Source organism: Salvelinus fontinalis, chromosome 17 (genome assembly GCF_029448725.1).
Source record: "Salvelinus fontinalis isolate EN_2023a chromosome 17, ASM2944872v1, whole genome shotgun sequence".
NCBI classification, from domain to species: Eukaryota; Metazoa; Chordata; class Actinopteri; order Salmoniformes; family Salmonidae; genus Salvelinus; species Salvelinus fontinalis.
Genome location: NC_074681.1, coordinates 40,272,693 through 40,295,876, shown reverse-complemented (window position 1 = coordinate 40,295,876; position 23,184 = coordinate 40,272,693). Strand labels below are relative to the sequence as shown.

The window sequence follows — 23,184 nt, the reverse complement described above, 5'->3', positions numbered from 1 at the left end:
TTTTGAAGTTTAACATTATTTTGACTTTATTTTAACTAGGCAAGTCAGTTAAGAACACATTCTTATTTACAATAACGACCTACCCCGGACAACGTTGGGTCAACTGTTCTGCGCCAATTGTGCGCCACCCTATGTGACTCCATATCACGGCCGGATGTGATACAGCGAGTAATACAGCCAGAACTTACACCTTGTGTATTCTACTATTCTAACTCTCAACAGTAAATTGAGACCCAGACTGAAAAAATAATTATGTCGTGTATGCTTGGACACAGTTTGTGTTGCTTATGCATGGTGCCGGCCCTACTTCTTAATTAACAATGATCGCAAAAGCAGCTGCCCACAGATTTGACAGCTCCGGTTAACGCTTGATCTGATGGAATCTAGACCTTACAGTTAGGTTAAATTATAGAAAACATAATGAAACCCAAGTTGGGTTGGTCAACAGTCTATTTCAAAGTCTGAAATACATTGTGGGCGTGGAAGACTTGGCTACACTTAACCCCAATTGTACAACAACTCTCCACAAGAGAGAGAACTTTCTGAGTTACGATATTGATAGTATAAATACATTTGTAGTCAAATAAATATATTCATTTACCCCATGAGGATAACAAAAAGTTACCTGTAAGTAGCCTATCCCAACGTGTCAAATAAATGTAATAGCGTGCTCTTGCCTGAACAGTGCAGCTGCCTAAGCCTATAATATTATTATCATTATTATTACCCCCGGATTCACAGCTTATTCCAAGCATTGGAAGTGGAGATGTTGGGAAAACATTTTCTCTGGATTTATCTCCTTTCGGTGTCTTTGACGTTATTTCTCGCTGAAGAGCTGAAGAGGGATGGGCATAAACGACACGAAAACGATTCAGGTGAGGCACTTTTGCCTGTTTTCTGTTTTGATAAAGCTCGGATGCTTGCGCGTGTTGCTGAGTGAAAATATGTACTTTGAGTGCCTAGACTAGCTAGCCTACTCCGGGCAAGTAGTCACACCGTTTGCGCGTAAAATGGGCACATTTTTATTTTATTTAACCTTTATTTTATCAGGGAGTCATACTGAGACAAGGTCTCTTTTACAGATGAGCCCTGAATTACATAAATGACAGAAAATACATACTATATAAATACAACATGCTAGCAGAAAGAACAACCTGGTCATAAAAAACGAACACATTCATCAGTAATAAGGTCCTCAATCAGCCTTCTGAATTGCCCTAGAGGCACCAAAACATCAAATTCATGAACATTTTGAAGATTGTTCCACAAATAAGGTTCAAGAAAACTTTAAGCTGATCTACCTAACTCAGTAGAGACCAAATTAATTTCCAGAGTTAGCCATCCTTGAAACCGGGTGTGGCAACTCCTATGTCTAAAGTTTAGTAAAGATGTTAGGTACTGTCAGTGGGAATTTTTGTAAAAGGGTTTTATAAATTAAAAACATTGCAATGTATCAACCTATGTGACATCAAAGAGGGCCAACCAACTTTTTGGTAGAGAATGCAGTGGTGAGTACTAAAATTGTCACCCATAATAAAGCACAGTGTACTATGATAAATTGCGTATGACTACTTTAATGAAGGGGCAGCTGTGTTCATATAGATGATGTTGCCATAGTCTAGGACCGATAGGAACGTTGACTGAATAATCAGCTATCTACTATTTAGCAGGAGGCATGACCTATTTCTATAGAAGCCCATTTTTTATTCTCAGCTTCTTAAATAACTCATCAATATATATATATATTTTTTTTTTAAAGACAGCTTTTCATCTATCCAGATGTCCATACAGATGCCTTCAGAAAGTATTCAGCCCACTTTTTCCACATTTTCTTGTGTTACAGCCTTAATTTAAAATGGATTAAATTGGGATTTTTGGTCACTGGCCTACACACAATACCCCATAATGTAAAAGTGGAATTATGTTTTTAGACGTTTTTACTAATTCATTTCATTAATTTGAAATGGCTTGAGTCAATAAGTATTCAACCCCTTATTCAAGCCTGAATAAGTTCAGAAGTAAAAACGTGCCTAACAAGTCACATAATAAGTTCCATGGACTCACTGTGTGCAATAATATCGTTTAACATCATTTTTTTATGAGTATGTCATCTCTGTACCCCACACATACAGATCATGTTAAGGTCACTCAGTCAAGCAGTCAATTTCAAACACAAAGACCGGAGAGGTGTTCCAATGCCTTGCAAAGAAGGGAACCTATTGGTAGATTGTAAAAAAAAAAAAAAATCAGACATTGAATATCCCTTTGAGCATGGTGAAGTTATAAATTACACTTTGGATGGTGTAGTCAATACACCCAGTCACTACAAAGATACAGGCGTCCTTCCTAACTCACTTGCCGGAGTTGAAGGAAACCGCTCAGGGATTTCACCATGAGGCCAATGGTAAAAACAGTTACTGAGTTTAATGGCTGTGATAGGATAAAACTGAGGATGAATCAACAACATTGTAGTTACTCCACAATGCTAACATAATTGACAGAGTGAAAAAAAAAAACATGCATCCTGTTTGCAACATGGCACTAAAGCAATGCCGCAAAGAATTTGGTAAAGCAATTAACCTTTTGTCCTGAATACAAAGTGTTATATTTGTGGCAAATCCAATACAACACATTACTGAGTACCACTCTGCATATTTTCAAGCATAGTGGTGGCTGCATCATGTTATGTGTATGCATGTAATTGTTAAGGACTGAGGAGTTTTTCAGGATAAAAAATAAACAAAAATGGAGCACAGGCAAAATCCTGGAGGAAAACCTTGTTCAGTCTGCTTTCCACCAGACACTGGGAGATGAATTCACCTGTCAGCAGGACAATAACCTAAGACACAAGGCCAAATATACACTGGAGTTGCTTACCAAGACGACAGTGAATGTTCCTGAGTGGCCGAGTTACAGTTTGGACTTAAATCTGCTTGAAAATCTATGGCAAGACTTAAATGGTTGTCTAGAAGCAACCAATTTGACAGAGCTTGAAAAATGTTGGAAAGAATAATGGGACCAAGTCCATATTATGGCAAGAGTAGCTCAAATAAGCAAAGATAAATGACAGTCCATCATTACTTTAAGACATGCATGAAGGTCAGTCAATCTGGAAAATGTTGAGAACTTTGAAATGTTCTTTAAGTGCAGTCGCTAAAACCATCAAGCGCTATGATGAAACTGTCTCTCATGAGGAAGACCCAGATTTACCTCTGCTACAGAGGATACGTTCATTAGAGTTACCATCCTCAGAAATTGCATCCCAAATAATTGCTTCACAGAGTTCAAATAACAAAGAAACTAAAGAAACCACTACTAAAGGACACCAATAATAAGAAGAGACTTTCTTGGGCCACCATGTCTTTGTGAGACGCAAAGCAGGTGAACGGATGATCTCTGCATGTGTGGTTCCCACCATGAAGCATGGAGGAGGTGTGGGGGTGCTTTGCTGGTGACACTGTCAGTGATTGATTTAGGATTCAAGGCACACTTAACCAGCATGGCTACCACAGCATTCTGCAGCGATAAGCCATCCCACCTGGGACTATCATTTGTTTTTCAACAGGACAATGACCCAAAACACACCTCCAAGCTGTGTAAGGGATATTTGAACAAGAAGGAGAGTGATGGAGTGCTGCATCAGATGACCGGGCCTCCACAATCACCCGACCTCAACCCAATTGAGATGGATTGGGATGAGTTGGACCACAGAGTGAAGGAAAAGCAGCCAACAAGTGCTCAGCATATGTGGGAACACCTTCAAGACTGTTGGAAAAGCATTCCTCATGAAGCTGGTTGAGAGAAAAATAAAGAAAAACCCTTGAATAAGTAGGTGTGTCCAAACATTTGACTGGTACTGTAAATTAGATATTTCTGGAGTTCATTTTCAATACATTTGCAAAAATGTTTAAAAACATGTTTACACTTTGTCATTATGGGGTATTGTGTGTAGATGGGTGAGAAAACCCCCCAACTTAATCAATTGAATTCAGGCTGTAACACAGCAAAATGTGGAATAAGTCAAGGGGTATGATCACTTTCTGAGGGCAGTGTATATACAAAAGTATGTGGCCGCCCCTTCAAATGAGTGGATTAGTCTATTTCAGCCACACCCGTTGCTGACATGTGTATAAAATCTCCATAGGCAAACATTGGCAGTAGAATGGCCTTAATGAAGAGCTCAGTGACTTTCAACGTAGGACTTTCATCATAGGATGGCACCTTTCCAAAAATTCAGTTTGTCACATTTCTGCCCTGCTTGAGCTGGCCCGGTCAACTGTAAGTGCTGTTACTGTGAAGTAGAAATGTTTAGGAGTAACAACGGCTCAGTCGCGAATTGCTGGCCAAAGAAGCTCACAGAATGGGACCGCCAAGTGCTGAAGCGCGTAGTGTTTAAAAACAGTCTGTCCTTGGTTGCAACACTCACTACCGAGTTCCAAACTGCCTCTGGAAGCAACGTCAGCACAAGATCTGTTCATCGAGAGCTTGTAAAATCCTCGCCATTCAGAAGCTTCATGAAATGGGCTTCCATGGCCGAGCAGCCGCACACAAAACCTAAGATCACCATGTGCAATGCCAAGCGTCAGCCGGAGTGGTGGACTCTGGAGCAGTGGAAACGCGTTCTCTGCAGGCGTTCTCTGCAGTGATGCAGAGTGATGCAGAGAACGCTTCACCATCTGGCAGTCCAATGGACGAATCTGGGTTTGGTGGATGTCAGGAGAATGCTCAATGCCAGAATGCATAGTGCGACTGTAAAGTTTGGTGGAGGAGGAATAATGGTCTGGGGCTGTTTTTCATGGTTCAGGCTAGGTTCCTTAGTTCCAGTGAAGGGAAATCTTAATGCTACAGCATACAATTGCATTCTAGACAATTCTGTGCTTCCAACTTTGTGCCAACAGTTTGGGGAAGAGGAAGGCCCTTTCCTGTTTCAGCAGGACAATGCCTCCATGCACAAAGCGAGGTCGATACAGAAATATTTTGTCGAGATTGGTGTGGAAGAACTTGACCGGCATGCACAGACCCCTGACCTCAACCCCATCAAACACCTTTGGGATAAATTGGAATGCCAACTGCGAGCCAGGCCTAATTGGCCAACATCAGTGCCCGACCTCATAAATGCATGTGGCTGAATGGAAGAAAGTTCCTGCAGCAATGTTCCAACATCTAGTGGAAAGCCTTCCCAGAAGAGTGGAGGCTGTTATAGCAGCAAAGGGGGGACCAACTCCATATTAATTCTCATGATTTTGGAATGAGAATTTTGACGAGCAGGTGTTCACAAACTTTTGGTCATGTAGTATATTTGTAAGCAGGGACACGATCAATATGGACACCATCCAATGTGCATATGCTTAAATCATCATACTTTTAGCTGCATTCAATACTAATTTCAGGTCAAGAAAGTTTTTCTGTAATACGATGAAGGCAGACTGTAGTTCAGATAGAGCCTGGTCAACCGTGGGGGCAGTAGCACAAACAACAGTATCATCGGCATACAAGTGCAGGTTACAATTTTTACAGACAAGTCGATATTGTTAATGTAAACAGTAAAAACTACAGGACCCAGAATCAACCCCCGCGGGACACCTTTCGTAATATCCAGGAAACCTGATTTAGATACACATAGAACTCAATGTGTCAAGTTATTTTGAAACCAGTTACTATATATACAGTTGAAGTCGGAAGTTTACATACACCTTAGCCAAATACATTTAAACTCAGTTTTTCACAATTCCTGACATTTAATTCAAGTAAAAATTCCCAGTCTTAGGTCAGTTAGGATCACCACTTTATTTTAAGAATGTGAAATGTCAGAATAATAGTTGAGAGAATGATTTTATTTCAGCTTTTATGTCATTCCCAGTGGGTCAGAAGTTTACATACACTCAATCAGTATTTGGTAGCGTTGCCTTTAAATTGTTTAACTTGGGTCAAACGTTTCGGGTAGCCTTCCACAAGCTTCCCACAAAAAGTTGAGTGAATTTTGGCCCATTCCTCCTGACAGAGCTGGACAGACACTGAGTCCAGTTTGTATGCCTCCTTGCTCGCACATGCTCTTTCAGTTCTGACCACAAAATATCTATACGATTGAGGGCAAGGCTTTGTGATGGACACTCCAGTGCCTTGACTTTGTTGTCAAAAAAGGCACATGACAACCCGCTTGGAGTTTGCCAAAAGGCACCTAAAGACTCTCAGACCATGAGAAACAAGATTCTCTGGTCTGATGAAACCAAGATTGAGCACTTTGGCATGAATGCCAAGCATGCGTCTGGAGGAAACCTGGCACCATCCCTACGGTGAAGCATGGTGGTGGCAGCATTATGCTATGGGGATGTTTTTCAGTGACAGGGACTGGGAGACTAGTAAGGATTGAGGGAAAGATTAACGGAGCAAAGTACAGAGAGATCCTTGATGAAAACATGCTCCAGAGCCCTCAGGACCTCAGACTGGGGTGAAGGTTCACCTTCCAACAGGACAACAACCATAAACACACAGCCAAGACAATGCAGGAGTGGCTTCGGGACAAGTCTCTTAATGTCCTTGAGTGGACCAGCCAAAGCCCGGACTTGAACCCAATCAAACATCTCTGGAGAGACCTGACAATAGCTATACAGCAACGCTCCCCAACCAACCTGACAGAGCTTGAGAGGATCTGCAGAGAAGATTGGGAGAAACTCCCCAAATACAGCCGTGCCAAGCTTGTAGCGTAATATCCAAGAAGACTCATTGCTGTAATCACTGCCAAAAGGTGCTTCAACAAAGTACTGAGTAAAGGGTCTGAATTCTTATGTAAATGTGATATTTTATATTTGTATTTTTAATACATTTGCTAAGATTACTACAAACCTGTTTTTGCTTTGTCGTTATGGGGTATTGTGTGTAGATTGATGAAAAAACTAACAAATTAATATATTTTAGAATAAGGCTGTAATGTAACAAAATGTGGAAAAAGTTTAGGGGTCTGAATACTTTCCGAAGACACTGTATATATATATTATATCCATTATTTCATTGTGAATAAAAAAACATCAGCTGGCGAGAAAAATTATTTTATGCGGAGGTGCTGACTAATAGCGAATAAACGATACAAATAAAGAGAGTCGCACACACTATAAATGAGAATAATATTGATGAGATTAAATAGTAGTGATGAGCGATTAGTGCTTTTTGAGGTTGGTTTGATTTCAGTTCGATTAATAAATGATCAAAGTAATCGAATATTTTTTGAAACAATAAATGCACCATGCATTATGTGGGTTGAATGCTGTAACAACACAGAATAAAATAATTAATACACGTTCTGTGATGTTAGTGATTGACCATTTATTAACCATAATTTATTCACATGACTTTAATAAAATATTTCAGTTGTTGTGTTTATTACATTTGTTTAATTTATGACTTTATTATTTCATTCCAAGTCATCATCTCATCTCTATAGAGCTGCTGCCTGTGCTGTCTGACAAAATCACTATTTTAGTAGTTCTTCACAGTAAATAAGGCATGCTTTTATGGCTGCTGAATACCAACAATCAAACATTTAGATCATGTATGTTCATGTAGAAACACCTCACATGCCAACTGCTCACGAATCGTTGTCCCTCTTGCACATTCTCCTCTTGAACATTCATCTCTCTTTTATGTAGCAGGCATAAAAGAAACACAGACCAGACAAATAGGCGTACAAGGGATTATGGTCATTGTAGTTAATTACCACATTTCCTGCAGAATATTGGCCTGTTGGAAACTACATCACACAGTTCGGGCTTGATCGGACTTATCTCTAGAGAAACTGCCACTGCGCACCTCAGCTCACAGAAAAAAACCTAAGGAAATAGAATAATTGAACCCACATCGTTCAATTAGTCGCCGAAATTGCAGTTAATGCCCAGCACTATTAACTTCTACTTCGTCACAATCCCGGATCCGGGAGCACCCCCATCAGTAAAAAAGCTGACTAGCATAGCCTAGCATAGCGTCACAAGTAAATAGTAGCATCTAAATATCATTAAATCACAAGGCCACGACACCAGATGAAAGATACACATCTTGTGAATCCAGCCATCATTTCTGATTTTTTAAATGTTTTACAGGGAAGACACAATATGTAAATCTATTAGCTAACCACGATAGCAAAAGACACAACTTTTTTTCTCCACAATTTTTTTCCTGCATAGGTAGCTATCACAATTTCGACCAAATAAAGATATAAATAGCCACTAACCAAGAAACAACTTCATCAGATGACAGTCTGATAACATATTTATTGTATAGCAAAATGTTTTGTTAGAAAAATGTGCTTATTTCAGGTATAAATCATAGTTTACCATTGCAGCCACCATCACAACTCTCACCAAAGCAACTAGAATAACTACAGAGACCAACGTGAATTACCTAAATACTCATCATAAAACATTTATGAAAAATACACAGCATACAGCAAATGAAAGACAAAATCTTGTGAATCCAGCCAATTTTTCAGATTTTTTAAGTGTTTTACAGCGAAAACACAATATAGCATTATATTAGCTTACTACAATAGCCAACCACACAACAGCATTGATTCAAGCCAACAATAGCGATAACGAATAAACCAGCAAAAGATATCAATTTTTTCACTAACCTTCTCAAACTTCTTCAGATGACAGTCCTATAACATCATATTACACAATACAGATAGAGTTTGTTGGAAAATGTGCATATTTAGCGGCATAAATCGTGGTTCTACAATGAGAATAGTAGCCAAGCTGCCAACAATATGTCGGGAGAGGCATATAATCTAATCAGTAACTAATCATAAACTTGACAAAAAAAATACAGGTTGGACAGCAAATGAAAGATACATTAGTTCTTAATGCAATCGCTGTGTTAGATTTTTTAAATTAACGTTACTACGACATACAGCGTGCGTTAAAGCGAGACCGCACCGAAATTAATGGCGGAATATGAGTTTTACATTTTTCAACAGAACAACGAATTAACATCATAAATAGTTCTTACTTTTTGATGAGCTCCCATCAGAATCTTGGGCAAGTTGTCCTTTTTCCAAAATAATCGTTGCTCGGTTGTAGATTGTCGCCTTCAACTTTGGAATTAGCAGTAAACATTAGCCATGTGGGCCAGACGTGCCCAACTCACTAGAACGCAGCACAAATAAATACCCGAAAATCGCAATATACTGATATAAACTGATATAACTCGGTTTAAAATAACAACATTATGATGTCTTTAACACCTATATCGAATAAAATCAGAGCCGGATATATCTAAGGGCTATAACGGGAGCTTTCTAGAACGCCATCCTGAGGTCTGTCTTGCGTCATGGCGAATGAAGGAAATGGAGGACCCCACGTTGCCAGCCCATTTATAAGGCCTCAGATCTGCCTAGCAACTCCATTCCAATTCTCACTATTTGCTGACATCCAGGGGAAGGCGTATGCAGTGCATCTCAACCAATAGAAGACATGCAAATTAATAAACCGACCTCAGAACAGCCTGCAGATTTCAGATTTCTCACTTCCTCATAGGAAAATTGCTCCAACTCGAGTTCTGTTTTACTCACAGATATAATTCAAACGGTTTTAGAAACTAGAGAGTGTTTTCTATCCAATAGTAATAATAATATGCATATTGTACGAGCAAGAATTGAGTACGAGGCAGTTTAATTTGGGAACAAAATTTTTACAAAGTGCAAACAGCACCCCCTATTGAGAAAAGGTTTTAAATAGAAATGTGATTTTTACAATCCACTTATCATCATTATAAAATACACCCGACCATGCATGCAGTTCCCACCATGTAGACTAATAAAATTGTAATTGCTGTGCATAACATATGGAATGGAATCAGTAGAGGCTGGTGGGAGGAGCTATAGGAGGACGCGCTCATTGTAATAGCTGGAATGAAAGAAATGAAATGGTATCAAACAGATCAAACATATGGAAACCACATATTTGACTCCGTTCTATTGATTCCATTCCAGCCATTACAATGATTCCGTCCTCCTATAGCTCCTCCCACCATCCGCCACTGAATGGGATACCTTTTGTATAGCCTACCTTTATTACTAAAACTGTAATGAAAATCAAATTATTGTCATTCATGTCCCATACATAGCCTACTTCTAAATTGCTCCCATTTTCCTTTGTGACCACAAACAACTTCAAGGACTGGACAAAATACAATACTGCTTTTAACGTTCAATATCACATTTACATTTCAAGTTCAATATGGCTTGTAAAGGTGGTCTTCTTCTTCTTTGGTATTATGTCGGTCTGCAAACAAATGTCATAGGTGCATGCCGCCACCTTTTGCATTGGCTGTGTGTCAGCCTACTATTTTGTAGTTTGAATTCATTACACTTTGTGATAAAATTGCCCTACCAACTAACCCGACAACAATTAAAACCTCATCACTATTCCACTTCTTTGGCCCTTTCTGATCCTGCACCAGACCAGCAGCCTGGGAGGACGTGGCGCTATCGTTCTCTGCAGCTACCACTACAACATCTATCCTCATTACGTTCCATTCCTGCCCGTACAGTTGACAACAATGGTCCTGAATGTCAACAAAACAACCTTACAGAAGTGCACGTTTTTCCTATCACTCTCTATTGACCTTGGCCTTGTCACAGGATCCTTCACGCTGGACCCATCTTCCTCTACTACTATCTTCTACCTAGCAACCTCAACCTGCTTTTCTCTCACCGGACACTTGTGATCTGCAGCACCATGGGTGCCACTGATACTACACATTCCCTTGTCTCATGTCCTCCTAAACACTTCTCATATCTAGGAATCTCCCTCTTACACACTGCTGCCACATGACCATAAGCTTGATAAATAAAACACCGCAATGGGTTCCGGACAAAAGCTCTCACGGGATAACTGACACATCCTAACTTGAGTTTATCTAGTAAAAACTCTGCATCCAAACTCAGTAGTACAGAGAGTTTCTTCTGTTTCACCACACTCTCCACTGGGTCTGCATCGCACCAAACGCCGGGCGTCACAGACACCTGGAATCTTCAATTTCAGTTGACCCTCCTCAACACTTAATGCCACGCCAGTTATCACTCCTTTCAATGGCGCCCTACTCCAGGGTGCGGAGCGACCTTTGGACGGCAGAAATGACTTTGAGTCACTTTCACCGACCCAACATTCCCCAACCTCTTCTCCACCCAACCTGACACCACATATGGATCAGCCATGTTCCCCTTTTCTTCTGCAGCACTCCATATTAATCTTAATATGTTCCACTCTCTTATTATTTTCCCTGCCTGCCTTCTTACCGACCTCAATGGGTTCCCTTGATTCCATCTTCAAGTCCAACAACCATTTGGGCGTACCCGCCATCTTGGGACTCCGCCGAGACAGCCAACACTTTTAAAGGTCAGTGATGTTCAAGGAAGGGAAACAAGGAAAGTAAGTAATTGAAGACCACAGTCCACAGTGTCTCATGAGAGAAGGTGACATCATGTCAGTGGATAGAAGGAATTGCGAGCCTGAACTCTTAACGAAAACACCAGATTCATTCATACCTCTTTATTTCTGAGACTTTAAACACCACACCAGTAAAAATCCACTTGTCTAGCTGAAAGACGGTGGCCAGAGCTTACCCATGATGTTGCACAACGATGTAAGGCAATAAGTTATCTCCCGGGTGGCGCAGTGGTCTAGGCGCCACCAGAGTCTCTGGGTTCACGCCCAGGCTCTGTCGCAGCCGGCCGCAACCGGGAGGTCTGTGGGGAGACGCACAATTGGCATAGCGTTGTCCGGGTTAGGGAGGGATTGGCCGGTAGGGATATCCTTGTCTCAGTATGTAAAAATGGAATAAAATGTATGCACTCTACTGTAAGTCGCTCTGGATAAGAGCGTCTGCTAAATGACGTAAATGTAAAGAAGTCATCATTTTAGTCAAAGTATGGTATATTTGGTCTTGAAGTGACAAAACCGAACTGCCCGCTTCGTGAAAATGAATGTCAATGATGTGGAAATTCTTCTTAGCCTACGTTGCGTTTCAGGGCTGGGTTTTGTTTTGAATGGTACCATCCACCAGCATGGCATTGTTAATTAATCAGAAACACCTGCAAATTTCACGAGTCGGGACTGAGCTGAGCAATATAATAGATTTGCCCTTCATTACGCACACCTGTCACCATCAATATGAGCAGCTGCTCAATATTGCACTCATCTGGACTCCATTACTTTGTTGATTTACCCCCTCTATATCTGTCTGCTCCTCAGTTTGTTCCCTATGTTAGCATTTTTCCCCTGTCCGTTATTTATTAAATGTTCACTCCCTGTACTTTCTTCTCATCTCTAGCGTCTGTCCTTACAGAATGCTGACACCGCTAAAGGAAGCATCAGGGAGGTGCCTCAGCTAGCTTGTCAGGCTTCCACGCCTTAGCTGGTTCGAGAGGTCTTCTTGCCTCGGTTGGCTCGGCAGGCGCCCACCCCATGTCATGCTTCAGCCGGCCCATCAGGCTCCCACGCCTCAGACGGTTCGTCTGGGTCCCACGCCTCAGACGGTTCGTCTGGCTCCCACGCCTCTGCCGGCTCGTCTGGCTTCTACGCCTCAGCCAGATTGTCCAGCGGCCATGCCTCGGCCGGCCCATCCGGCTCGCCCAGGTGGGACGCCGGGTGGCGCCCCCTAGAGGGGGGGTACTGTCGTGCCTAATCCCCCTCTCTGGCGCTCGAGGGCAGCTGCAATTTATGGAAGATGACAAAACTTTGAAGATAACAATAGTTGGCAAAGTCAATGATACTGGTTTCCCCTATCCATCTGTGGCGAAGTTTTCCCTACATGCTTATGAGAAATCCAGCTGCAGAACCAGCCATAGGCTAGCTGGCTAATCTTTTGAATAAGGTGTAGCAACAACAGATAACATTAGTTGGCTAGATAAGGTTAGCATGCTAGCTAGCTACACTGACAGCTGTCAGTGGCCTACTTGTTGTTATTTCTACACTCTACAACATTCCCACCCCTAATTCATGAATATGTACAGTGAACACCATAATTCATTGGACAGTGACCATTTTTTTGTTATTTTGGTTCTGTACTCTAACCCTTTGAGTTTGCATAGAGAGAGAGAGACATCCGGTTTGGAGCGAGCGGTCACATTTGCATTCGCTCTGCAGGTAGTATAACTTTTCATTACATTTCATTATAGTACAACGGTTTAATTTGTCCAACCTTAGCAATTTCTTCTTAACTAGCTACATAGCCGTCTGTGTATCAAAGATAATTGCGTAATTATCGTATTTCGTCGTCTATCGTAGTCCACACTGCTATCTGCCCAGCAGCTAGCAAACGTCCACCGTCTACCGAATAGTAGTATAACTTTTCATTACATTTCATTATAGTACAACGGTCTGATTTTCATTTTCATTACAGTACAACGGTTTGATTTGTTTGATCTTAGCTAGCTACATAGCCGTCTTTGTATCAAACATAATTGCGTAGTTATTGAGGTTCGCTAGCCAGCTATTTTCGTCCTAACGTAACGCAACGTAGCCAACACTGCTAGCTAGCCAGCTTGCCACCGAATAGCAGCATTGTAGAAACGAGTGCATTACAACGGAACGACTTGATTAGTGTAGTGTTAGCTGGCTACACAGTTGTCTTTGCTATCTTTGATTTGTTTGATCTTAGCTAGCTACTTAGCTGGCTACATAGCCGTCTTTGTATCAAAGATAATTGTGTAGTTATCGAGGTTCGCTGAGGTTCGCTAGCCAGGTATTCTCGTCCTAACGTAACGTAAGGTAGTCAACCCTGCTAGCTAGCCAGCTAGCCACCGATTAGCAGCACTGTAGAAACGATTACATTACAACGGAACGACTTGATTTGTGTAGTGTTAGCTAGCTACATAGTTTTCTTTGCTAGCTTTGTATCTAAGATAATTGTGTAGCTTTGAGTAATTATCGGTTAGCTAGCCAGCTATTTTCGCCTGCCGCGCTGCCGTCCTCCTACCTAGCCAACACTGCTAGCTAACACTGCTAGCTAGCCAACTTCTACCGAATAGCAGCACTGTAGAAACTTACATTACAACGGAACGACTTGATTAGCGTAGTGTTAGCTAGTTGTCTTTGCTGTCCTTGTATCCATGATAATTGTGTAGTTTAGAGAAATTTAGAGAAATTGTCGAGGTCACCTAGCCAGCTTCACTTTCAACAACGCAGCTACTGCTAGCCAGGCTACTTCACCAGCCAGCAGTACTATATCATTTTAGTCAATAAGATCTTTTATTTTATTTTTATTTTTTTTGCAACGTAAGCTTAACTTTCTAAACATTCGAGACGTGTAGCCCACTTGTCATTCTAATCTCCTTTGCTTTAGCGTAGCCTCTTCTGTAGCCTGTCAACTATGTGTCTGTCTATCCCTGTTCTCTCCTCTCTGCACAGACCATACAAACGCTTCACACCGCGTGGCCGCGCCCACCCTAACCTGGTGGTCCCAGCCCGCACGACCCACGTGGAGTTCCAGGTCTCCGGTAGCCTCTGGAACTGCCGATCCGCGGCCAACAAGGCAGAGCTCATCTCAGCCTATGCGTCCCTCCAGTCCCTCGACTTCTTGGCACTGACGGAAACATGGCTCACCACAGATAACACTGCTACTCCTACTGCTCTCTCTTCGTCTGCCCACGTGTTCTCGCACACCCCGAGAGCTTCTGGTCAGCGGGGTGGTGGCACCGGGATCCTCATCTCTCCCAAGTGGTCATTCTCTCTTTCTCCCCTTACCCATCTGTCTATCGCCTCCTTTGAATTCCATGCTGTCACAGTTACCAGCCCTTTCAAGCTTAACATCCTTATCATTTATCGCCCTCCAGGTTCCCTTGGAGAGTTCATCAATGAGCTTGATGCCTTGATAAGCTCCTTTCCTGAGGACGGCTCACCTCTCACAGTTCTGGGTGACTTTAACCTCCCCATGTCTACCTTTGACTCATTCCTCTCTGCCTCCTTCTTTCCACTCCTCTCCTCTTTTGACCTCACCCTCTCACCTTCCCCCCCTACTCACAAGGCAGGCAATACGCTTGACCTCATCTTTACTAGATGCTGTTCTTCCACTAACCTCATTGCAACTCCCCTCCAAGTCTCCGACCACTACCTTGTATCCTTTTCCCTCTCGCTCTCATCCAACACTTCCCACACTGCCCCTACTCGGATGGTATCGCGCCGTCCCAACCTTCGCTCTCTCTCCCCCGCTACTCTCTCCTCTTCCATCCTATCATCTCTTCCCTCTGCCCAAACCTTCTCCAACCTATCTCCTGATTCTGCCTCCTCAACCCTCCTCTCCTCCCTTTCTGCATCCTTTGACTCTCTATGTCCCCTATCCTCCAGGCCGGCTCGGTCCTCCCCTCCCGCTCCGTGGCTCGACGACTCATTGCGAGCTCACAGAACAGGGCTCCGGGCAGCCGAGCGGAAATGGAGGAAAACTCGCCTCCCTGCGGACCTGGCATCCTTTCACTCCCTCCTCTCTACATTTTCCTCTTCTGTCTCTGCTGCTAAAGCCACTTTCTACCACTCTAAATTCCAAGCATCTGCCTCTAACCCTAGGAAGCTCTTTGCCACCTTCTCCTCCCTCCTGAATCCTCCTCCCCCGCCCCCCCCCCCCTCCTCCCTCTCTGCAGACGACTTCGTCAACCATTTTGAAAAGAAGGTCGACGACATCCGATCCTCGTTTGCTAAGTCAAACGACACCGCTGGTTCTGCTCACACTGCCCTACCCTGTGCTTTGACCTCTTTCTCCCCTCTCTCTCCAGATGAAATCTCGCGTCTTGTGACGGCCGGCCGCCCAACAACCTGCCCGCTTGACCCTATCCCCTCCTCTCTTCTCCAGACCATTTCCGGAGACCTTCTCCCTTACCTCACCTCGCTCATCAACTCATCCCTGACCGCTGGCTACGTCCCTTCCGTCTTCAAGAGAGCGAGAGTTGCACCCCTTCTGAAAAAACCTACACTCGATCCCTCCGATGTCAACAACTACAGACCAGTATCCCTTCTTTCTTTTCTCTCCAAAACTCTTGAACGTGCCGTCCTTGGCCAGCTCTCCTGCTATCTCTCTCAGAATGACCTTCTTGATCCAAATCAGTCAGGTTTCAAGACTAGTCACTCAACTGAGACTGCTCTTCTCTGTATCACGGAGGCGCTCCGCACTGCTAAAGCTAACTCTCTCTCCTCTGCTCTCATCCTTCTAGACCTATCGGCTGCCTTCAATACTGTGAACCATCAGATCCTCCTCTCCACCCTCTCCGAGTTGGGCATCTCCGGCGCGGCCCACGCTTGGATTGCGTCCTACCTGACAGGTCGCTCCTACCAGGTGGCGTGGCGAGAATCTGTCTCCTCACCACGCGCTCTCACCACTGGTGTCCCCCAGGGCTCTGTTCTAGGCCCTCTCCTATTCTCGCTATACACCAAGTCACTTGGCTCTGTCATAACCTCACATGGTCTCTCCTATCATTGCTATGCAGACGACACACAATTAATCTTCTCCTTTCCCCCTTCTGATGACCAGGTGGCGAATCGCATCTCTGCATGTCTGGCAGACATATCAGTGTGGATGACGGATCACCACCTCAAGCTGAACCTCGGCAAGACGGAGCTGCTCTTCCTCCCGGGGAAGGACTGCCCGTTCCATGATCTCGCCATCACGGTTGACAACTCCATTGTGTCCTCCTCCCAGAGCGCTAAGAACCTTGGCGTGATCCTGGACAACACCCTGTCGTTCTCAACTAACATCAAGGCGGGGGCCCGTTCCTGTAGGTTCATGCTCTACAACATCCGCAGAGTACGACCCTGCCTCACACAGGAAGCGGCGCAGGTCCTAATCCAGGCACTTGTCATCTCCCGTCTGGATTACTGCAACTCGCTGTTGGCTGGGCTCCCTGCCTGTGCCATCAAACCCCTACAACTCATCCAGAACGCCGCAGCCCGTCTGGTGTTCAACCTTCCCAAGTTCTCTCACGTCACCCCGCTCCTCCGCTCTCTCCACTGGCTTCCAGTTGAAGCTCGCATCCGCTACAAGACCATGGTGCTTGCCTACGGAGCTGTGAGGGGAACGGCACCTCAGTACCTTCAGGCTCTGATCAGGCCCTACACCCAAACAAGGGCACTGCGTTCATCCACCTCTGGCCTGCTCGCCTCCCTACCACTGAGGAAGTACAGTTCCCGCTCAGCCCAGTCAAAACTGTTCGCTGCTCTGGCACCCCAATGGTGGAACAAACTCCCTCACGCCGCCAGGACAGCGGAGTCAATCACCACCTTCCGGAGACACCTGAAACCCCACCTCTTCAAGGAATACCTAGGATAGGATAAAGCAATCCTTCTGCCCCCCCCCCCCTTAAAAGATTTAGATGCACTATTGTAAAGTGGCTGTTCCACTGGATGTCATTAGGTGAATGCACCAATTTGTAAGTCGCTCTGGATAAGAGCGTCTGCTAAATGACTTAAATGTAAATGTAATGTAAATGAAAGGATACAATGACAATGAGGGTGAAGTGCACTGTCAGCTTTTTACAGTTTGCTAAAAAGCACCTAAAAGAGCCCCAAGACTTCTGGAAAAAAGTATTGTGGACAGATGAGACAAAGATTAACATGTACCCGAGTGATGGAAAGTGGAAAGTGTGGAGAAAAAAAAGACATGCCCATAATCCAAGGCATACCACCTCATCCGTGAAACATGGTGGAGGGGGTGTTATGGCTTGGGCCTGTAATGGCTGCCAGTGGAACAGGCTCACTTGTCTTCATCGATGATGTGACTGCAGACAGAAGTAGAGCAATGAATTCTGAAGTCTACAGAAATATTTTATCTGCTCAGATAAAACCAAATGCCTCAAAACTCATTGGTCGGCACCATCATCATGATGGCCAAAAAGTGGAAAATCCTTGACTGGCTGAGTCAATCACCAGATCTGAATCAAATTGAACATGCGTTTTACATGCTGAAGAAGAGACTGAAGGCAATAAGTCCCCGAAACAAGCAGGAACTGAAGATGGCTGCAGTACAGGCCTGGTAGAGCATCACCAGGGAAGATACCCAGCATCTGGTGATGTCGATGCATCGCAGACTTCAAGCAGTCATTGCATGCAAGGGATATGTGACCAAATATTTTAACAATGATTACTTTATTCTACATTATGTCAAACTGTCCAATGTTTTTGATGCTCGAAAATGGGAGGAGGACTATGTACAAAAGATTCTATAATTTCTAAACGGTTCAAGCAGTCATTGCATGCAAGGGATATGTGACCAAATATTTTAACAATGATTACTTTATTCTACATTATGTCAAACTGTCCAATGTTTTTGATGCTCGAAAATGGGAGGAGGACTATGTACAAAAGCTTCTATAATTTCTAAACGGTTCATCCGATATGTATGAAAATACCCTCAAATTAAAGCGAACGGTCTGCACTTCACCCTCATTGTCATTGTATCCTTTCAAACTAAAAGTGCTAGAGTACAGAACCAAAATAATGGGCACTGTCCAATGAATTATGGTGCTCACTGTATAAGCAGCGTGCGTTCTTCTTCTTCGGTGGAACCTAAAGGACAATTTCTGCTGTAGAACAGGAATTACGTTGAAATAGGGGCCGCATTGCCCTCTGGTGGGGGCCTTTAAGCCATCAGCATATGAGTTATTGCATCTGAGTTTGTTTAAAAGAGATGAAATCTCTAAAAACAGTTGATGGTTTGGAAGCCTTCTGGGGACAAAGTCTCCATTGAGTTTATGAATCAGGGTTGGTTTACTTTGGCAAGATATGTGCACATAATTATTTGATTAATTTGTCATGAACAATAACATCCAGATGGCCATTTAGTTCTCTCTGTGCTTTGGGATTTTTGGCTCATGATAGGAGGAAATATTAAGATGCAATGATGTATGATAGCGCTGTACTGTCTCGTATCATAAAGCATAGCAAATTGTGATCGTCTACATACAACATTCTGGCAGTCCTAAATAACAAGTACCATTCATCCCAAGGTTGGACTGAGAAGTGAAACTTTTTCATCCAGCCTCCACCACCTGATGCTGTGTATGTACTGCATCAGATGAGCTCTTTATGATGGAACTATTTTGGCATTAAGACATTTAGAGTAAAAGGTTGCATTCTTAAAGGGATAGTTCACCTGAATTACAAATATACTTCATAATATGGATTCATGCAGGGTCGGACTGGGACCAGAAATCAGCTGGGCATTTCTGCACACCAGACATTTTTTTTGTTGATGTGTAAGGAAAAAACACCAGGAAACGGTGCACACTTTTATTAACGGGCAGTTCTACTGAACAACTTGTACAGACGTTCTTAGGACCTTTTCAAATGTCCAAAATCACCTGGTCTAATCCTTGTTTCATATTTCCAACTATAGTTTGGAGCCAAGGGAAACCCAGGAGACTGTTTGCCAGGAGAAAGATTTCACCCCATCAGGGACAACACTGTGTTGCAGTAAGTTGTACATATTGTATTTTTAAAAATGGAACCTTTGTTTAACTAGGCAAGTCAGTTAAGAACAAATTCTTGTTTACAATGACGGCCTAGGAGCAGTGGGTTAACTGCCTTGTTCAGGGGCAGAACAACATATTTTTACTTTGTCAGCTCGGGGATTCGATCTAGCAACCTTTTGGTTCCTGTCCCAACGCTCTAACCACTAGGCTACCTGCCGACCCTAAATCTCTACCCCCTTTAAAACTATAGCAGGAACAATGTACTAAATCATGGTTAAAGAGGTTGAGAGGACAAACTGTGTGGCTCAGTTGGTATAGCATGGCACCTGCAATGCCAGGGTTGGGGGTTTGATTCCCATGGGGGACCAGTATGAAAATGTATGCACTCACTACTGTACATTTCTCTAGATAAGTCTCTGGTAACTGTCAAGGACCGGAACTTTTTAAGTAGAATAATTACTGTAGGAAGAAATTAAACCCGAAATTGATCAATCTCAAATGTAATTGTCTGGATATAAACATGAATTACTTCCCTTAGTCATTAACTAACTTTGCAATCATCTATGGGAGTTTTTCCTTGTGAGAGTCAGACGAGAGGCTACTGTGACAGCTGAAATCGTAATAGTGATTTAGCTGTAACTATAGTTGTGTAAATTACAGTATTGTAAGGCTGACGGTAAAAAATATGGATCCATCGACACTGCAACTTAGACTCAAGGTTTAATCAGTGTGTTGTAACACCTTTCAGGGGACAAATAAAATAAAAGGTCAAATCATATGAGCAGAGAGCGAGGCACAAGAGGCGTGGCCTCAAATCCCACTGCTGGCACCAAATGTAAGGCAGACTAAAGAATAGATCCATGGACACGGTGACTTCAATATTACACTCATGGGAACAAATAAAATGAAAGAGCGAAACACCAAGCACGAACTCTAACTGAACAACTCCCAGCAAACCGTGTTCTTTATACTAGAGCCAGAGCATTCGCTATCAAAAATAAAAGTCTCACAATACAGGTCCCCCAGTAATAATGCCTCAATTACTGATATGGGGTGTTCAAACGTATTTCCCCATGTGGGTGATGTTTCAGAAACACAAGCCTGAGCCTGCAGCTCCTGCCCGGCGGTGTGGTCGCCTGATGGAGAGCTGTCTCTATCATACCTCCTGCTGTGACCCCTGCGCCTCTTGCCGCTGTCGCCTCTTCAACACCGTCTGCCACTGCTTGAGACTGGGCCTGCACTGTCCCAAGAAGACCTAGATACACACACACACACACACACAGACACCCATTCACCACATATATATACACGCACACGCACGCACACACACACACACACAACCATTCACCACATACACACACACACAACTACCACTGAACTGTCCCCAAGAAGACCCCCTACAACTTGTAGAGTCCACGCCCCGAAGAATTGAGGCTGTTCTGAGGTCAAAAGGGGTGCAACTCAATATTAGGAAGGTGTTCCTAATGTTTTGTTGACTCAGTGTATCTCTCTCATAGAGATGGAAGAGATCACACAGAGTGACTTACTTCACAGATATTCATGCAAAATCAATTTAGACCTCATGAATGACAGATTACATATTGTAAGGCCCACAATCATTTCCATGTGTGTGTCTAGACGGTGTACAAATTCATTGTGGGCGTGAAACAGTATATGTTTCATGTCCTTTCCTACATAACTATATTAATTCTGCTTTTGTATAACTGTGCACCTCTGCTAGATTCTGGGCCATGTTGATCCAATGCTAACCACAAAAAAAGAAAACAAACTTGTGACAAACATCCTCTCCATATTGTTTCTCTTGAATATTTGTTAGCCTCACTCATCCTCTTCGTATTGCTATTCTCACCAGTTATCCCTGCTGGCAAAAAATATTGCTCTCTGCTCAATAATAGCTTTTGCCGCTGTGGTCACATACATTTTTAAATGACTAGCAAACTCCCCGGTGGATTAAGGTGGATAAGAGGTAGAGAGGAAAATAACAGTTCAGAATGCAGACGATGAGTAGTAATGAAGGATAACAACCCACAGAAATGTGTTCCGAGGGAACATAACAACAACCCTGAACACACCTCAACAGAACCCTGGAATGGTTTGGGAAGAAATGCCGGACTGTTCTGGAGTGGCCAGCGAAGACACCAGATCTGACTCACATCCATAACATATGGCGAGAGCTGACAACAGCAGTTGGTGGAGGGCACCCTGTAGCAACTGATAATGTAGGAACTGCCAATAATGTAATAGTTGCTAATAATGTAATACATTGCCTATAATTAAATAAGTGTGCTGAAACTATTACGTGATGAAGTTTCTGCACATAACGTAATAATACAATTATGATGACATTATGCGTTACATTATAAAGTGGTTAAGAAAACTGCAATAATGTACTAACTAAAATCACTCTTTCTTTAATGGCATGCCTATTAAGTGTCACACACTTGAGGAACACTTTGTTTTTGAGTTTTTATTTGCACCAACGAAAACAAGGGATAGACAACAATACAGATAAAAACGAAATCAAACGGAAAAAACTGCTGGTGTGGTTGGAAACCCACGGGCTTATATGAAAACCACACTTCAGGTTGTTTGCATTTGCATCTAGACTTGCAAGGGGGGGGATACTATTGCACTTAAGTATTCACACCCCTGAGTCAATACATGTTAGAATCACCACATTTCTTGCATTAAACTCTGTAACTGTTTTAAAGTCACCATTGGCCTCATGGTGAACCCCATGAGCGGTTTCCTTCCTCTGAGTTTAGAAGGATGCCTGTATCTTTGTAGTGACTGGGTGTATTGATACACCATCCAAGTTGTAATTAATAACTTCATTACAACTATGTACTCAAAGGAATACTTTTTTATTTTTACAATCTACCAATAGGTGCCCTTCTTTGCGAGGCAATGGAAAACCTCTCTGGTCTTTGTGGTTGAATTTTGTGTTTGAAATTCATTGCTCGACTGAGAGACCTTACAGATAATTGTATGTGTGGGGTACAGAGATGAGTCCTTACAACATACAACTTACAACTTAAGCACATTTTTACTCCTGAACTTATTTTGGCTTTCTATATCATTACCACATCTTACAGTACTTATACGCGGAACGAGACAGAGCTCGGTTTGTTGTTTTGGAAAGTTAGTTGTTTTGGAATGTTTTGAATGTCTATTGAAAACATTTGGCTACTAGCTACTTTTTGAGTTTGGATCCCGCGACGTGGTTGGCATCAGTTGCTGGGACCACTACTATCTGTCTAGGTCTGAGGAGTTGTTTGGCATAGTAGCTAGCCTCTCTGTGTCACGCCCTGACCTTAATGAGGCTTTTTATGTCTCTATTTGGTTAGGTCAGGGTGTGATTTGGATGGGCATTCTATGTTCTGTTTTCTATGTTTTTGTATTTCTATGTTTTGGACGGGTATGGTTCTCAATCAGGGACAGCTGTCTATCGTTGTCTCTGATTGGGAATCATACTTAGGCAGCCTTTTCCCCTTTTGTCATTGTGGGAAGTTGTCTTTGTTAGGGGTACTATAGCCCTTGTAAGCTTCACGGTCGTTTTTGTTATTTATTGTTTTGTTGACGACATTTTAACAAATAAAAGAAAATGTACGCTCACCATGCTGCACCTTGGTCTTCCTTGAACGACGGCCGTGACACTCTGTCACAGGTTTGTCATTATTGATTGTTAACAATATTTTTCTCCACCTCTCCCACTGTCA

General features: G+C 42.9%; 1 protein-coding gene across 1 annotated transcript; it reads left to right on the top strand.

Annotated features, from left to right (window-relative positions):
- Positions 1 to 764: 764 nt before the first annotated feature.
- Positions 765 to 20,950, top strand: LOC129814372 (agouti-signaling protein-like). The gene is made up of 3 exons (XM_055867466.1): positions 765 to 875; positions 19,369 to 19,445; positions 20,536 to 20,950. The coding sequence occupies exons 1-3, from the start codon at positions 767 to 769 to the stop codon at positions 20,701 to 20,703; spliced, it is 354 nt and encodes a 117-aa protein (XP_055723441.1). The 5' UTR covers positions 765 to 766; the 3' UTR covers positions 20,704 to 20,950.
- The last annotated feature ends 2,234 nt before the right edge of the window (positions 20,951 to 23,184 follow it).